General features: G+C 34.1%; 1 protein-coding gene across 9 annotated transcripts in view; it reads right to left on the bottom strand.

Moving 5' to 3' along the window:
* Positions 1–15651, bottom strand: part of Eya4 (EYA transcriptional coactivator and phosphatase 4) — a 259542-nt gene that overhangs the window by 131278 nt on the left and 112613 nt on the right. For all 9 annotated transcript variants that reach the window (XM_013147997.3, XM_013148006.2, XM_013148007.2 and 6 more), the window contains one exon: positions 946–995. In XM_013147997.3, coding sequence (XP_013003451.1) covers positions 946–995 — 50 coding nt within the window. The remainder of the gene's footprint in view (positions 1–945; positions 996–15651) is intronic.

The following is a 15651-nucleotide window of genomic DNA, read 5'->3' on the forward strand; positions in this document are numbered from 1 at the left end:
ACAAAGGGACAGATTGTACATACACAATATTTTTATATCTAGCAGAATCAATGATAGCATATCTTACTAGCACATAATATATACTTGCTCTACAAAAGCAAATTATAGTGGCCTGTTAGTAGTTCACTCAGATATGTTGTGTTTTATTGAACCAAGAAAATCATTACCAACATCATATGCTGTAGTTAGTAGCACACTAGTTCCCATCTCACAATGGATACAAATTTCTTAGTGTAATAGGCTAAGTCACATCACTAACATCCTATCAAGGAATTATGCTCATTATTGTCATGGTATTATCATACTTTTGCTTCTCTGCTAAATTGAAGCCTGCATTTTGAAATGAAGGTAATGAAAAGGCACAGGCTTAAAAATCTGTTGGGGACCTGGTCCAACCACAAACAACAAAATGCTGCTACATTCCTCCATGGAGTGGCCTGACCATTTTAATTCGTCATTTTTACCAGTTCCTAACAACCAAAAAGACAATGCCAAGTTAATGTTGAGTTTAATAATTTGATAGCACTCTCAAACTATAGCAGTGTTTCTTTAGAAAAATCTTTCAAGGGTGTACATTTTATGTTTTTTATAAACACAAATTTGTCTGTTATTCAGTACTGGGGACAATATCAGATCTAAATGCATTTTAAGAACAGAATAGAATGGAAAAGTAAGTTTAATTTAAAATAGTATTTAAGGGAACACATGTCAAGTATTTCTAGAAATATTTCTATTATCATTTTTAAAAACTAACTTCAATCATGTCTTCTTTATTGATGTTATAATTAATGGCACTTTAATCAATGTAATGAATAATTTCCATACACTTAAGTACTTTAGGACACTTGTCTCAATTCACAGGTGTGTCTGATGTGCAGATAATAGTCTATTAATTTGCAAGACAGTATTTTTCTTAGTGACGTTTTGATCTTTGTTTTACTGTACCTGGAATTCTGAGGTTCTGAAACATCGGATTCTGTGCACGTTTTCTTTACCTGTAAGAAAACAGGACCAGTTATTCTCATATGAAATTCAACTTCCTCACTCAGGGTCACACACTTGGTGAAGTGAATGTAGTTCGGCTCACCAAGATCTCTATAAAATATTACTCATATTTTATAGCAACAGCATTCAGTACTAAACCGCCTATTTCATTATTATCCCATGAACAGCTGCCAAATGTACTCCCCTGCTCTCCATTAGTATGTAAAATGTTCAGCTAAAATAGCTGGGGACCAGCTGGGCTAAACACAAAGAAACCAAAGAACTAAGTTTCCCGGTTAGGAGCTAGCAAGCCACACTGTTCCCAATCCATTAAGAAACCCTTTTTTCCAATGATACTGCTTCTGTCCCCTATGAAAGCACACAACCCGAATCGGGTTGGGAGTCAGAGCACACTGCTAGCTAATACACTGATTCATTAATACTTTTTCAGCCCAAGGACTAAGTCTAGGTGTTGCTCCCAGACCTCTCAAACATATTTGTAGTACATTTCCCAGACTGTATTTCAATTTTGAAGTTTCTAATCCACAAAAATTTTTTAAAAAATCAGAACAACTCTTGCTTCTAGGATATGTTATGCATTTTTGCACAGAAGTATGGGGTACATTCTCTAAAATAAAATAAAACACATACTCATCATCTTTCACAAGTTAACTTCAAGCACAGATAACTACATCTGAATATCACGGTCTGAATGACATATGCATCACAGACTTAATCTTAAAACTCCCTTAGTTAACGTGAGAAGTGCATAATATACATTTATAAATCCACTGCCTTATCTTCTACATGCCCATATTGACATCGCCTAGCTATGCAACCTACAGAATCCAAAAAGTTTTAACTTCTAATATATGGCTTAGAAATGAAAAGTCTGCTGGATATATGCCATGGCCACACTTGCCTGGTGTGAATTACAAAATGACCGGCAACACCAAAAAATAAGTTTTGAATTTTAATGATATAATGTTACATTTTCAACTCACAAAGTAGTTCTTCCCTTTCCTGCCTCAGAAGAATGGTTAAAAATCAAACACAAAAACCTCCATACTTTCAAAAATTCATATATTTTGTTTGCCTTTCCAAGTCTAGACACAGTATAATCTGGGAAATCAATTATTTGCTTGATTAACTTTGTTCTCTCTTTTGCTTCCTGTGTATTCATTTATATTATATGAAAATAAAAAACTGACTTGCAAAGACAGTGCCATTCTGTGCTACTCAGTCACTTCCAGGCCCTGACCATGGGACTCAGCATGTGAGATGGAGGGGTGAGAAATGTTTTCAAGAGTTATTACTGAAGAAAGAAAAGGGAGGAGAAGAGGAGAAGGGGAAGAAGGGGAGGGGGAAACTACTGAAAGGGGAGGTGGGGGAGTCATGTGTGGCTCGCACAATAATCCCAGTACTCTGGGAAGCTGAGACAGGAGGATCACAAGTTCAAGCCCAGTCCGAGCAACTTAGTGGATTGGCAAGATTCTGTCTCAAAATGAAAAGCTGTGCGGGTGTAGTTAAATTTAAAAGTCCTAGATTCCATCCCCAGTACTGAGAAAGAAAAACTAAAAAAAGGAAGAGGAATATAATAATGAAGAGAAAATAAAATGAAAACCAAAGGAACACTTGTCTTGAAATGTCATCACAGAGCTTACTGGAAAATCCATACAAGTCTTATCCACTAAAGATTCATCCAAGAATAATACAAACCAAACAGGAAGGACCTTGGGAAACAGAACTCTTTTTTCCCCTTAGTTCTTTCCCATGACTTAATACCAGAAACTATAGGAACTGCCTAATGAGAACACAGAAATCACCATAAAATGAATGCCTTTTCCCAAAGACCATGGTGATTTAACATCGGGACAAAGAAACTCCAAAGCACCATGTAGGAAGGAGACAGACACTTCCATCAAGGCTCAAAGCAAGGTAAGCTTCCTACAACTGAAACACAAAATAGTCTCAAAATACTCATGGCTTTCCAGAGCATCATTCTCTAAATAGCTTACTAGAAAGTCCTGATTATTTTAAAATTGTTTTAAGGAAATGATCTCAATACAGTGAACAAATCTACTCAATTACTTACCACTTAATACAGAGTTCAAACTTATTACTGATAATGAGGAGAAAGGATGGTTCAGCTTTTTAGATATTGTTAGAGTTATGCATTAATCCACAAAGAATGTCAGTAGAGGTTTCACTCATTTTCTTACTGTCAAGTGAGGTAAGGGTAATACGTGAGACCCTGTGACTATCACAGAGGAGGTCTATCTAAAGGACAAAGGGCATTCAAAGGACAAACTACCATGGCCAAAGGAAGATGGTGACCAAAATAAAGGAATTGGCTTCAGAACTGAGTCTTAAAGGATACAGGCCACAAAAACTCATGGTGGACAAAACAGGTGCTTCTGTCATGGGGTTTGTCATAACAACCAAATGTGAAGCCCTTACGTTGGGTAAAGAATGTGGAACTCACCTTTAGGCAGTGTTGACTGCTGAAGAGTTATAGAGATATGGCTTAGAAGACAATAGAACAAAAGCCAAAGAGAAGGCCAAAAGTTATGGAGATATGGCTTAAAAGAAAACACAGAATTCCTCACAAAATGAGATAGTAAGACAAAAGGCAAAGATAAGGCCAAAAGACAGGTAAGAGCCTTATGCAATGAGATAGGAACACAGAGATGGCACTGAGCTTGTACGTGCGTCATTACATCCTCAGTTCTGACAGGATGCTCTTCAAATGCTAGTTTACTAAGAGAATCACTCAACCTGTTGCTAAGAGACAAAGATGTGAACTAACACAGGAGCTATGGGGTGGGTGTGGTGGTGCACCCCACTATTTATTTGAGGAGAAGGTAGGAGGGTCACACGTTTAAGCCTAGCCTGGGCAAGCTAGCGACTATACAGGATCTTGCCAAAAACAAACAAGAAACTGTCTCAAAATGTTTCCTACTGCAAAGGTCCTACGTTTTATCGCAGGACTACAAAGACATGAACCATAGGGAGAAACAAGGATATTTTTGACAAACATTTCTGTGATGAAATTATCAGACTATTGTAACTGATTGAGCTGTTAAGTGGAATTGGATCTGGTCATTTTATTTGGCCATGAAAAGAAATGTTAGACGTATCCAAAACAAAAGTATATTACTTTATGACATCTTTGGATTGCTTCAAAGCTCATGTCTCCATTTTTGCTGTGCTGGTGACCAAAGCCTGGGCCTTGAACAGCTATGCAGGCATCCTATCATTGAGCTACACCCTTCAAACTGTTTTGAATAATGTGGAAACAAGCAGGCCAAGGAATGAGGCAGAACTTCATGACCATAATTTAAATCTGAATCCTGGTTTTCATAAAACAGATAAGACAGTCAACAAAAAAAAATAAATAAATAAAAGGAAAGGAAAAGTAGTGTTAAATGCAGTCAAATTGGCTGCAATAAAATGAATTTTAACCTACTTAATATCTTTTCATAGAAATTATAAAACCATCTGCAAAAGGAACATGCTGAAGATTTTAAGCATTCAATAAACAATCAAAAACCAAATTTTTAGATAAAGAAATAAATAATACGTAGGCATTTTGAGTCTTTTTATATGCTTGCACCAATGCTTAGGTAGTACTATTTTTCCCCAGTTCCCATATGATAATAAAATTGTGAATCAAAATAAATTAATCCACACGTAAGTCATATAGCAAACTTCAAAGTCAGATCAATAAGGTATTTTCATAAGATAGGAATTGAAAATTCATGCACATATAAACTAAGTAACAAAACATTCTTAGATCGCTTGCAGATGGGAAGGGGTCCAGCAGACCGAGGGAGAAGGAAGAAGGAGAAGGGAAAGGGAAGGAAGTAGAGTAAGAATACGCCAAGCACAGGGACCTGGTAACCTCGGTGAATGTAAACAGTATGTGTCATGGCCATGAGCTCAGATTAATAATGTCAACAAGAATGAAAGTGGGAAAGGGGCTTTAGAGGAGGAGGGGCACGAGGAGGAGAGAAGGCAAAGGGGATTAAAAAAGAAAGCTGTATGGTGTACATGCACCCGCTGCATCTACTGCAGATATGTACTAATAAAAAAGAAACATTTCTTTAAAAATGTAACTTCCATGATATAATAATAATCATCATTTATTTAACTATTATTCTCTGTTGCCATATATATACGTGTGTGTGTGTGTGTGTGTGTGTGTGTGTGTGTGTGTGTGTGTGTATATGATGGTCATGATGCTTAAAACCTTATTTTATGAATGAGAAATTGAGCTTCAAAGATGTCACAAAATGTACCCAAGTCCACTGCTGGCATCAGCTGGAATTAGACTGAGGACGACACCTCAGCCCTTTCATTCCTAGGCTAGATTTGCCAGTTGCTTTTATTATGTTCTTTCTTCTTGACATAGGGTTGAAGTACACAAAAGATGTACATTTTTAATGCATACGACTTGATGAACGTGGAGTGGTAGACACCTGTAAAACCACCACCACACTATGCTGCAAACAGATCCATCACCTCCACCCTCTTCCCACCTCTCTATTTGCATGTGCATATATGTGTGCACACGACACATACATGTAAGATCTACTCTCAGTAAAATTTTAAGCATACAATACATTATTGTTATTTCTGGGCACTATGTTGTAGTAGATGCTCATTTTTCTCAACTAAAACTTGGAGCCCTGTTTCAAAACTCAGAATTGGAATGAAAATTTTATGGAACAGTTTTGAAAGAAAACCCTACCAGTTACTTTTTATAATGCATCAACCATTAAACACATCGCTTAAACTGGCTCTTGAAGTACCCAGTTTTCATTCACTGTAACATTTAAACTTGAGGTAGATAAAATGAAAGGAGATCTGAAAAAATTAATTCAGTGCCTCTGATATCTACCACCACAACCATCACCACCACCCAAACAGCCGCAAGCGAAAGGTCTAATTTGAAAAACAAGTTCTGGCTTTCATCTTGTCTTGTCCTGTTTGGTTTCTTCCTGTCCAAAATAATATGACGTGCTCTTTCCGTGAGGCATTACTTTTACCATGTGACTACTACAAAATTTAAAATACACGTGTGGTTGGCATTTTTCTGCTGAACAGCCATGACCTAGACTAACAAAAGCCTGCCTACATGGATCTTGAATTCCGGGGGAAGAGACAGAAAATGTGTAAATTGCTAACCAAAAAATGCAATGTCAAGAGGGCCCGGTGCTAAGAAGAAACCGAAACAGAAAAGTGTAGTAGTGAGGACTGGTCACTGATGTTCCATCAGAGACAATTATTCTTAAAAAATTATTTTTCATATTTCCTAATACTAGTCACCATTCAAACATTTTTAGGCTGTACTTCAATGGAAAAACACAGAACACAATTTTTAAATTAAGCATAGAAAAATACAGGGCTTGAAAGTGAGAATAATGAATGATTTTAATGTTAGGAAAATATAAAAAAATCATAAATTCTAGAACATTCTGTATTATGAAATTAGACTTAAATATAAAAATCAAATGTAACATTGTTTGCATTTTATAACTACTGGGTCCTATGAGATACTCATAATCTTTTTTTAATGGAAAAAAAGGTAAAATAAAATTTTGTAGCAAATTAAGAGGAGTAATAGAAGAATAACAATAGTTAATACATTACATGCTGTCATCTATTAAGTAGTTGCTCAGGGTACAAGATATAGGGAACAACAGAATTAACTCATAAAAAAGTTCATGAAGAACTTTCTTTTATCTACCATTTTCTAAAACAAGCTGGAATCAATTATCCCAATTATTATGTACTTAATCTTGTTTATAATTCCTGAAACATTAGTAATAATAAAAATGTAAAAGATGAACTAATGGAAAATATGTTTTCAAAAGACTTCTTTAGAAACTTTGTTTTCTTTTGAAATGAACTTGAATGCTTGAATGCACTATACAGCGATAACAAATCGATTCCACAACTAAGAGTCCAAGATAAAAACTTAAGCAACAAATTCATGGCTGTAATGAGAAATTCACTGTACATATTTTTATGCATGGTAGGTAAGACAATAATTCTTCACTGAACTATGTAGGAAATATAATGTAAATTAGAGTTGAATGCATTATTGCTTAAGGAAAACATGGATAAGTAAACAGATATGAAAATAAAGTTTATCTTCAAAATAAAAATTGTTTTGAAATAGATTATATACCTTAATAAGATTATTGCATGACAAACTCTGGAAATCCAGAAAGGGATACAGAGATTACTGTCAACAATTTATTTTTTTCAGATTTCTATTTCAAGTGGGAAGACTCAATGTGAACATGATCAAATAAATGATAATTACAAAAATGTTATAGTGTCATAATTTTATATAAATCTAGGTACACTTTATAAAATGTGTTTTATGGATGCTTTAAATTAAAACACTGAATAATTTGCCTGCACAAACTAGCATCTAACTTTAGCTACTTTTAGGTTCTCATAGTAAAATGAGATACAAATACAGGGTTCTTATTAGTAAAATGAAATACCAATAGTTATGCCACATCGTCATATTTTCTAACCCATTTAATAAAGTGAAATTATAGAATTTAATTTAAAATTATTTTTACAAGTATCCCAGATTTATTTCAGATTTAAATTAAGCTTGCATTTAGTACATCTCAATTGAATGATCTTTTATAACATTAATTTTTTAAAAATTGATAACTGATACATAAAGTGTAATGGGCTATATATCAGCTTGGTCTCCAAGTAGCAGCATTCAAAAATATTAATTAAAACTTCTATCCTGTTTCAGAATGCACACATAACGTAAGAAAATGTAATAGTAAGTGTATGAATTATTTTAAAAGATTTACAATGTATTATTTTGTCAAAATCATTACAATATTTAATTGCAGCAATGAAAGATCATTTATACTTATTTCCTAAATATAATATTTACAAGTTAATGCTACTCTAGAATCCAAGTAAGATGTACACTGTGAGTGATAACTTATGATCATTTGGAGATCCATATAAAACTAATTTATGTTGAGAATACCATCATTGGTTTTCAAGACTAACAGGCTACACAGATACAAACTCAGCGATACACAATATTGACTGGTTGGAACTAAAATCTCTCAGGATTTCTTAATAAGAATTGTCTGACATTTTTTAAAATGCTATAACTAATTTCTTTGAGTTTAGAAATTCAAAATATTTAAAAAACCTTTAAAACACAAAAGTAGTCACAATGAATTTTTTTAAATGTTTTTCATATGTCCATCCAAATTTGACACATTTTTCAAGGAAAATAAAAGTGATTTTTTTTGTCAAAAAGTGGCCAAAACAAAGTAGAACTGAGAAATGGAATTTGTTATAATCTAATTATTAGATTATACCAAAGTATTTTTATGAACTGTCTCCTTTTAAAAAAGAACCTCACAGTTCAAAAATGTATACATCTCTGAAAGCCTTTATATAGAACTGGGGAAGCTTTTTTTCCTGTTTTCTGAGTAAGTTCTCTTCTGTCTTCTTTGGCATTCCTTACGTATGCATCTCCCTGGCATCACCAAACGCCACTTTCCAAGCCAGCGCTATATTCTAGGCTACAATAGCAGGTCTTCATGTCTTCTATTGAAAGTAAAACTGCTGTCACCCTCCTTTCACTGCTATTTAACAAAGATACAACTGCATCTTTTGTTTGCATTGGCAACAGTAGACAGAATAAACCTAAAGATTAAGAAGAGTAGTGTTAGAAGGTTAATAAATAAAACTGCACTACCAGTAACCTCGAGGGGAAATTATTTTGCCCTGGGTGTATTGGGCTGTCAAGGGCGAGATCTTATTTGATTTCTGGCCCTCACTACAGGGGCCCCCGGGATGCTGGTTTGGGGGAGGAAGGTTAGACAAAATCACACACTGGGGAGGGATTATGTTTTAAGTGGAAAAAATCCCATAGTCTATAACTCTTCATCAACGGCAACTGTCACAATAGCTTTCAAATTATTGGAGAGTTCACAGCAAGGTTGAATATGTTTAAAAAGCAACTTAGTTACAATAACAGGAGAAAACAAAGCATAATTATTCATGTGCAGTACATAAGCTTTAAACTAAATGCCAAACCACATTAATCTTTAAAGTCCTAAAACGCATTTTATGCTGAGCTATGCCACAGTCCTTTGCCACCTGTCATAAATACCATGTATACTATACGAATTATTCAGGAATATTTCTAATTCTTTCTAAAGTTACATTTTTTCACTATCTCCCACCAAGGCAAAATGAACACTATTCTTAAAATGTCACAAAAGGAACCATAAAATGCCTTAAAATTCCCATTACAGCCGAGAGCAAAGTCCTTCACATTTAAATTTGCTTAGATTAGACTATCCAGTCTTAACTATATGCATAAGTATTATAGTAAGTATTTTAAGATTTTTCATAATTACGTGTTATAAACACTAAAATCATATTCCCCATTTCTCTTGTTTTCCTTTATATAAAGCTTTTGTTTGTATTTGGAGTATTTCTTTGTTTGATTGGTTAGCTCCCTGTGTCACAAAAAAGGTAAAATTCTTTAAGCAAACAAACAAACAAAAAAAAATGGAATATCCTATTATAAACTGAGAACTATTACCTAATGAGCATAATTCTAATTTGGTCAAATTCACTGTAATTAAATTAAAACTCCTGTCTGTACTATGAACCTTCATACTGAACCAGGAAACAGTCATCCCAAGTTTTATGTATCAAAATTTCTAGTTTTAGATTTCTTTCTAAGTAAGGATTTGTGAATCCTCAGGAATAGTGCTTTAAAAAAATCTTAAGAATTTTTCTCATCCCCTAAATAGCGAACACTTGCTGGAGTTTTAAGCAACACTTTGTATGTCTTTTGTTTTAATACCCTGTTTTCAAGGTACTGGAATGTTTTGGCCACAAGGTTAAGAAAAACTTCCTCATTTATCATGACCTGCCAAGCACAACAGGACCCCAGACAACACAGGCCTCTCCCCCTTAACAAATTCTGCTCATCTTAGGCATGAAACTTCAAAAGAATTTGGCCACAGGCAGATTAGATAGCATATGTTTTAAAGCGTGCATATTAATCATTGTGTAGCACCAGGGTACTAACCTCATTTGCCTGTTAAGTATAACTGATGAGTAATTTCTGAAATTTGAACAACAGTTGATTATAGTTTGGTTTATCAACATAAAACTGTAGGATTCACATGCAAAAATTTCTATCAAAATCTCTCTGTGATTTGTGAGTTTTCACGTGCATGTGTGTACAAACATTAAGAAATTTCCAAAGAACATATAAAAATTTCTAATGTGCCTAATAGAGTCATCACAACTCTAAAAGAAAATAGAGACTTTTTAAAGCTTAAAAACAAATTGATACAATGCAAACAAAATTTTAAAGGTAATTTAAAATTAAACAGCATATAACAGTATGTATGTAACTATATCTGGCACAAATCTTGATAATTAAATACATAATATATAAAAAGGTATACTTACAAGTTTTTACGCATTATATTCCTGATCTATTAAAATATCAGTTTAAAAAATACTTCTAAGATGTTGGCATTAAATTATTAGTAAAATTAAAGTATCTAAGAAAAAATATGTATTTGTAAGATGCAAATTTTAATATTTTTAACAAAGTATAGCAACATTTCCAAGCTTAAAATTCTACTGTAAAGTCACGTACATTGAATCTATCTTGTATAACTATTGTTATAAAAAGCTTATAAATCACTTTTTCTCGAGTCTCAACAGCAAAATGAAATTTTTCATTGGCAGAGTTCATAAAACACAGACTACAGCACAATTTACACAAGAAAAAACGCAAATTATGTGGTTCTGTTTGAGCAGATTTTCTATTGAATTAAAGTAACAATTTGAATTACCTGTGAGCTAAGGGTTTAAGGGAAAACAGTTCCATGTGACACATATTTCACTTACGTGGCCAGAAGAAATAGGCTCATTAAACTGTGTGACTCCAAGTAAAAACTCAGTAGTTTATTAGAAAAAAAAAATAAATGCAAAAGTTGAATGCTTACATGGAAATGGAATTTAGTCAGTTAACTTCACAATTTCTCTGGTCCTAAACAATTGTCTATTCCCAAAAAATGAGGCATACTTTGCACTCTAAATATAAAATGGTTCACCCAATAAGAAAAACGCAAAGGTTAAAGAGGAAAGGAATTATAGATTAGGTCTATCTGCAGTGAAGGTCTCATTCTAAGCAAACCTAATAAATAATTGAAATAGACTTACGATTTTTTCCTCTTTGACCTCAATTAAAATGGCTTTCTGAAAGCCAGGTCTAAGGACAATTTATCCTGATTTCCTCAATGCACACTTCCAAAGTCATCTGGCTTTTGTATTTCTTCAACAGCTGCATTACCTTTAAAATTGGCTTGCACCGTCTCCCTGAAGTAAAATGTGTATCTGCCCTAGGACACACACAGCCACCTCCCTTTCTGAGGCTGCTTCTCAGCTCTAGAAGTCAGACTGTACATTTAGAAATTCCAACGAAGGTCATTTATAAAGAACTTGGCGGAAGGAGGAAAATCAAAGTACAGATAAAAAGATTGGTCTCTTTCTCCCACTCCCTGGACCCAAAAAGTTATAACACAATGCACTATGTGGTTTTGGTATTTGCTTTTCTTACTCATTGGTGGTAAGTAGTAATTTTAGTACTTCAGTGAACTTTCTGTTAGAATACAAAAAGCAAAATAAGGAAATGCAAAATTAAATTCTGTGCAATAAGAAGAATGTATTTGTAGTACACTGTATTTTGATCTACTTTGCATAAATTGTAGCAAAGCTTTGTAACAATCATCCAATTGCACAGCATTTCAGAAAACAGTAACTGCAACTCAGAAAAGAAGCAGGAAACTGGATAGTGCTAACTGAGGCTCAGTAGACCCTAGAAACCAAACAGGACAACTTATTGGCTGAGATCATTTATTCACTCTATCTTCTTTAGGTTCCCTTAACAGTCACTCGGGCAGTAAATTGGCTTTTACACATACTTGGAATTAGAGGATGTTTTTTTCTCCTGAGTAGTGCTTTTCTTTTTTTTTCCTCACAAGAAGAATAAAATTATACAAATATAGTAAACTTTCCCTCAGTTGTCTGGAGTGAAACGTATCTTTCATACTCTTATCATTGCAAGAATTTACCCACATCTCAGCCCTCTCATGCAACCAAATCTTTCTTCATGAGACTCACAGACCCAAATACATACTTAAATTACGCAAACCAAAGCATTCCAGAGTTTCCACATCAAGGTTTGTGTTCTAGTATTCACTCAAAGTGTGTGTTCTAGTATTCACTTAACTGAAGGTTAAATCTATGAAAATATTATAACTTTTTGAGGAATTTAAAATTAAAATTAGTATTTCAGAAAAAAATTATACAGTTCCAAAAATGGAGGAAAACATTCATTCTCCGAAATATATAAAATATTTATCATTTAGATGACAACATTCCAGACTTAGTTAAAAAAAAAAAAACTCTAAGCACAAAATTTCAAAACAAATTAGCCAGAGAAGAAATTATTAATTAGCCGGTTTTAGTTTTTTTTTTTAAATGTGTCAGCATGCAAATTTAAGGGAAAACTCCTGCAAGATGTCTGTTAAAGTTCTATAGTGATATGTAATCCAGTAATTATCAATTATCACATGATCTGCTTTTCTCATCATTCACATAATTTAATTAGGTGAACTTTTATAGTGTAAACAAAGACAAAATGGATTTAAAACTTAAAGCATGGACAGAGCAAGATGTTTTTATAGTTAACTTCCTTGTCCAAGATTTGTGAACATATTTTATCATCCTTATGCTAAAAAATGTAAAAGTTCTGAACTATTTAATTGGAAAAACATTTTCCCTGCGACAGCTATATCTAAATATATGACTGTCTACCTAGCATAATAATCACAACAATGCTTCCATCAAAAGTCACATACAACTTACCTCAAATTCCAAACACCTGAAACGAATTCCAGTTGTATCTGAAAGTAAGTTGTGTGTGTGCGTGTGTGGCTCAGCAGCCTATAAATTTCAGTCTGCAGAGTCAGTAGAACAAAGCCTGGCTTGAGGATCCCAGAAGGTTCTGAGAGGTTTATAGTCTCTCATCAACATCCAGGTAGCCTTGAAAACACCTTGCTCTGGCAGGAACCCTCGGGCTCCAGCAGCAGGGCACTTCCATCTGTTAACCAGGAGGAAACCTGGAGAGTGAACACTCGGCTCCCACCAGTGGCCTTCCCCGCCCTTGTGTTTATAGTAAGATGAACTGCGGTCCGAGGTCACCCTCATCCACAGCGCCTGTCTTCCTGAGGGACCCAACCTACGCACAGCATTTTTGCTGAGTGCTTTCAGTGTCTCCTAGACCTTGTCAACCTGTGTCATGTGACACACTCAGAGCCCACTACTGCAGCCCCTCCAGGAGTTAAATCCCTGCATTCAGGTTTCAAAAAGCAAATGACACATTAAATTTCTGTTAAAGCAAAATATTTCTTTGAGAAGAACTATTTCTTGGCAAGTTTTTGTTTTGGTTTGGTTTTTTTGTTTTTTGTTTTTTTTCTTTTTTTTTTTGGTACCGGAAATCAAACTCAGGACCTCACATTTCCCAGGCAAGTTAATAGAGGTAACAATTTAATAGAGATAAAAATCATACTTATTTAAAGTTCCCAACCAACATTTTACATTTGTTTTTGTTGTTTTTTTTTAGAAGAAGAGCTAAGCATGTAAGATTTCACTTTCATTACTCCCCACAACAATTACAAAAGTTTCTTCTCTTAAGCACCTATGTATATCAACAGAATGAGAAGATGACTATAGTTATTCTAATTTAATTCACTTTAATATAGTTTTATTTGGAAGAAAGGAATGAACACAATTAGAAGAATATAAAAATCCATTATTATTTTATATAACATATATTTTAAAATAAATTATTTTTATTTTAGCAAAGAGAGAAGGAATATGTCAAGTTCCAATGAAATTAAGATGAAACATGAAAAGCTAAACTCAAGAAATAAGGAGGATGCAAATTAAGCTTATTATCTAGCATTTATGTTCCCTTTTTAAATAATTGATGGAAAAAGTAGTATTAAGTCACATTCACCTCCTATCTCTTTAAAACTGTGTCTCATAGAACTCAAAATTAAGACTAAATGAATTTCATATTTTTTCATATTTTTCAGTCTAACAATTTATAAGTATTAAGGGAATTACTGACTCCAACTTGTTTATGCAATTCTGAAATTATTTTTTCCCCTTTCATTTTTCTTTTTCTTTATAGATTGGCTCTAAATGATACAATGATCTACAGGCAAAGAGTAAATACTCTGGATAATTTGCAGCACAAGTATTTCTTAAAGAGTTTCTCACTTTAAAGAGCAGAACCAAGTGAAAAGTTGGTTCAGCTTTGGGCTACAGGAACAAAACCCCAGTAACCCCAGGAACTGAAGACGGCGCTGTCTCCCCGCTAGTACTGTCTGCTTCTGTTGCTGCTGAGAAACGATAGACATACATTTTTCACCTGCAGCACAAGTTCACTTTAGGTTTGGGTGTCCAGAGCTGTCTGGGTCTATCAAAGTCCAATAAACATAGCCATTCTGTCAAAGTGCTTAGACAGCCTATTTGGACAGGTGCAATTCTTGGTTTCTAGATAGCTAGCATTGCCCAAAATAACGTCTTTGCACCTAAATCTTTTCAAGGAGTTAGTCCTTGAGTTACCCAAGGAGCTTCTTGGGTATTTCAATATAAGTTAGGTTTTTTTAAAGCACAATGCAATATGCTTTTGCAATGGCTACTTTTTGAAGGGATTATAAGTCATTCAATATTTTCTAAATGCTTAGGAACTCAACAGGCATTCACTGAAGCAAAGCCTATGTCTGTCCCAGTACAATAGAGACTCAATCAACCATGCCTGAAACTGTGAGAAGGATAAAGTAAGTCCTTCATGCATTAAAAGTGGCTGGCTGGATTGTCATTTTCTTTCCTAAATTTGAGGAGGAGTAGAAAGTGAGGACAACAACAACAAAAAAAACGCATGAAAGCTTTGCAGCTATAGAAGAGAAAACAAAGTCCTTTGCATTTTCAATTCTTAAAGGGTAGAAATAACTTAAGTGTTCTTCTGGTGAAAAATATAATCATCACAGTTTACACCAGACCCACAAAGATTTTCTGCAAACACAAAACTAAATTATAGATATATATTAAAATATATTATATATCATTTGTACTGTTGTAACTAAGTAGGAAGGTTACATATACTTTTAAAACTTAAATTTTACAGACATGGTTGCAATGTGCTGTTTCTAATGCACCACCAACTAATTAGTGATCAGAAATATACGAATCATTCTTCCTGAAATTAATTTTCCCCACCTGTATCACTGGTAAGTATCTCCACCTCAGGGTATCAGTGATGTAATAGTTTTTTCCAACATGAACCACATATTTAAGAAGACTCCATTTACCAAGTATATTTTAGTTGACAATAACTCTCATTACTCCATATTTGAAGTCATTCATACTGCCATCAATCCTTGCTGCTAGTATGACATGCTCTAGGCTGCTAAACTAGCCCAAATCAAAGAATCTGGATGTTTCTGAAAGCCAGCAAACTCCTCCTACGAGTAAAAACTTGGTTTTCCTTACGTT

This window comes from Cavia porcellus, unplaced genomic scaffold (genome assembly GCF_034190915.1).
Source record: "Cavia porcellus strain 051 isolate PalLab524CR breed Dunkin Hartley unplaced genomic scaffold, mCavPor4.1 scaffold_22, whole genome shotgun sequence".
NCBI lineage: Eukaryota > Metazoa > Chordata > Mammalia > Rodentia > Caviidae > Cavia > Cavia porcellus.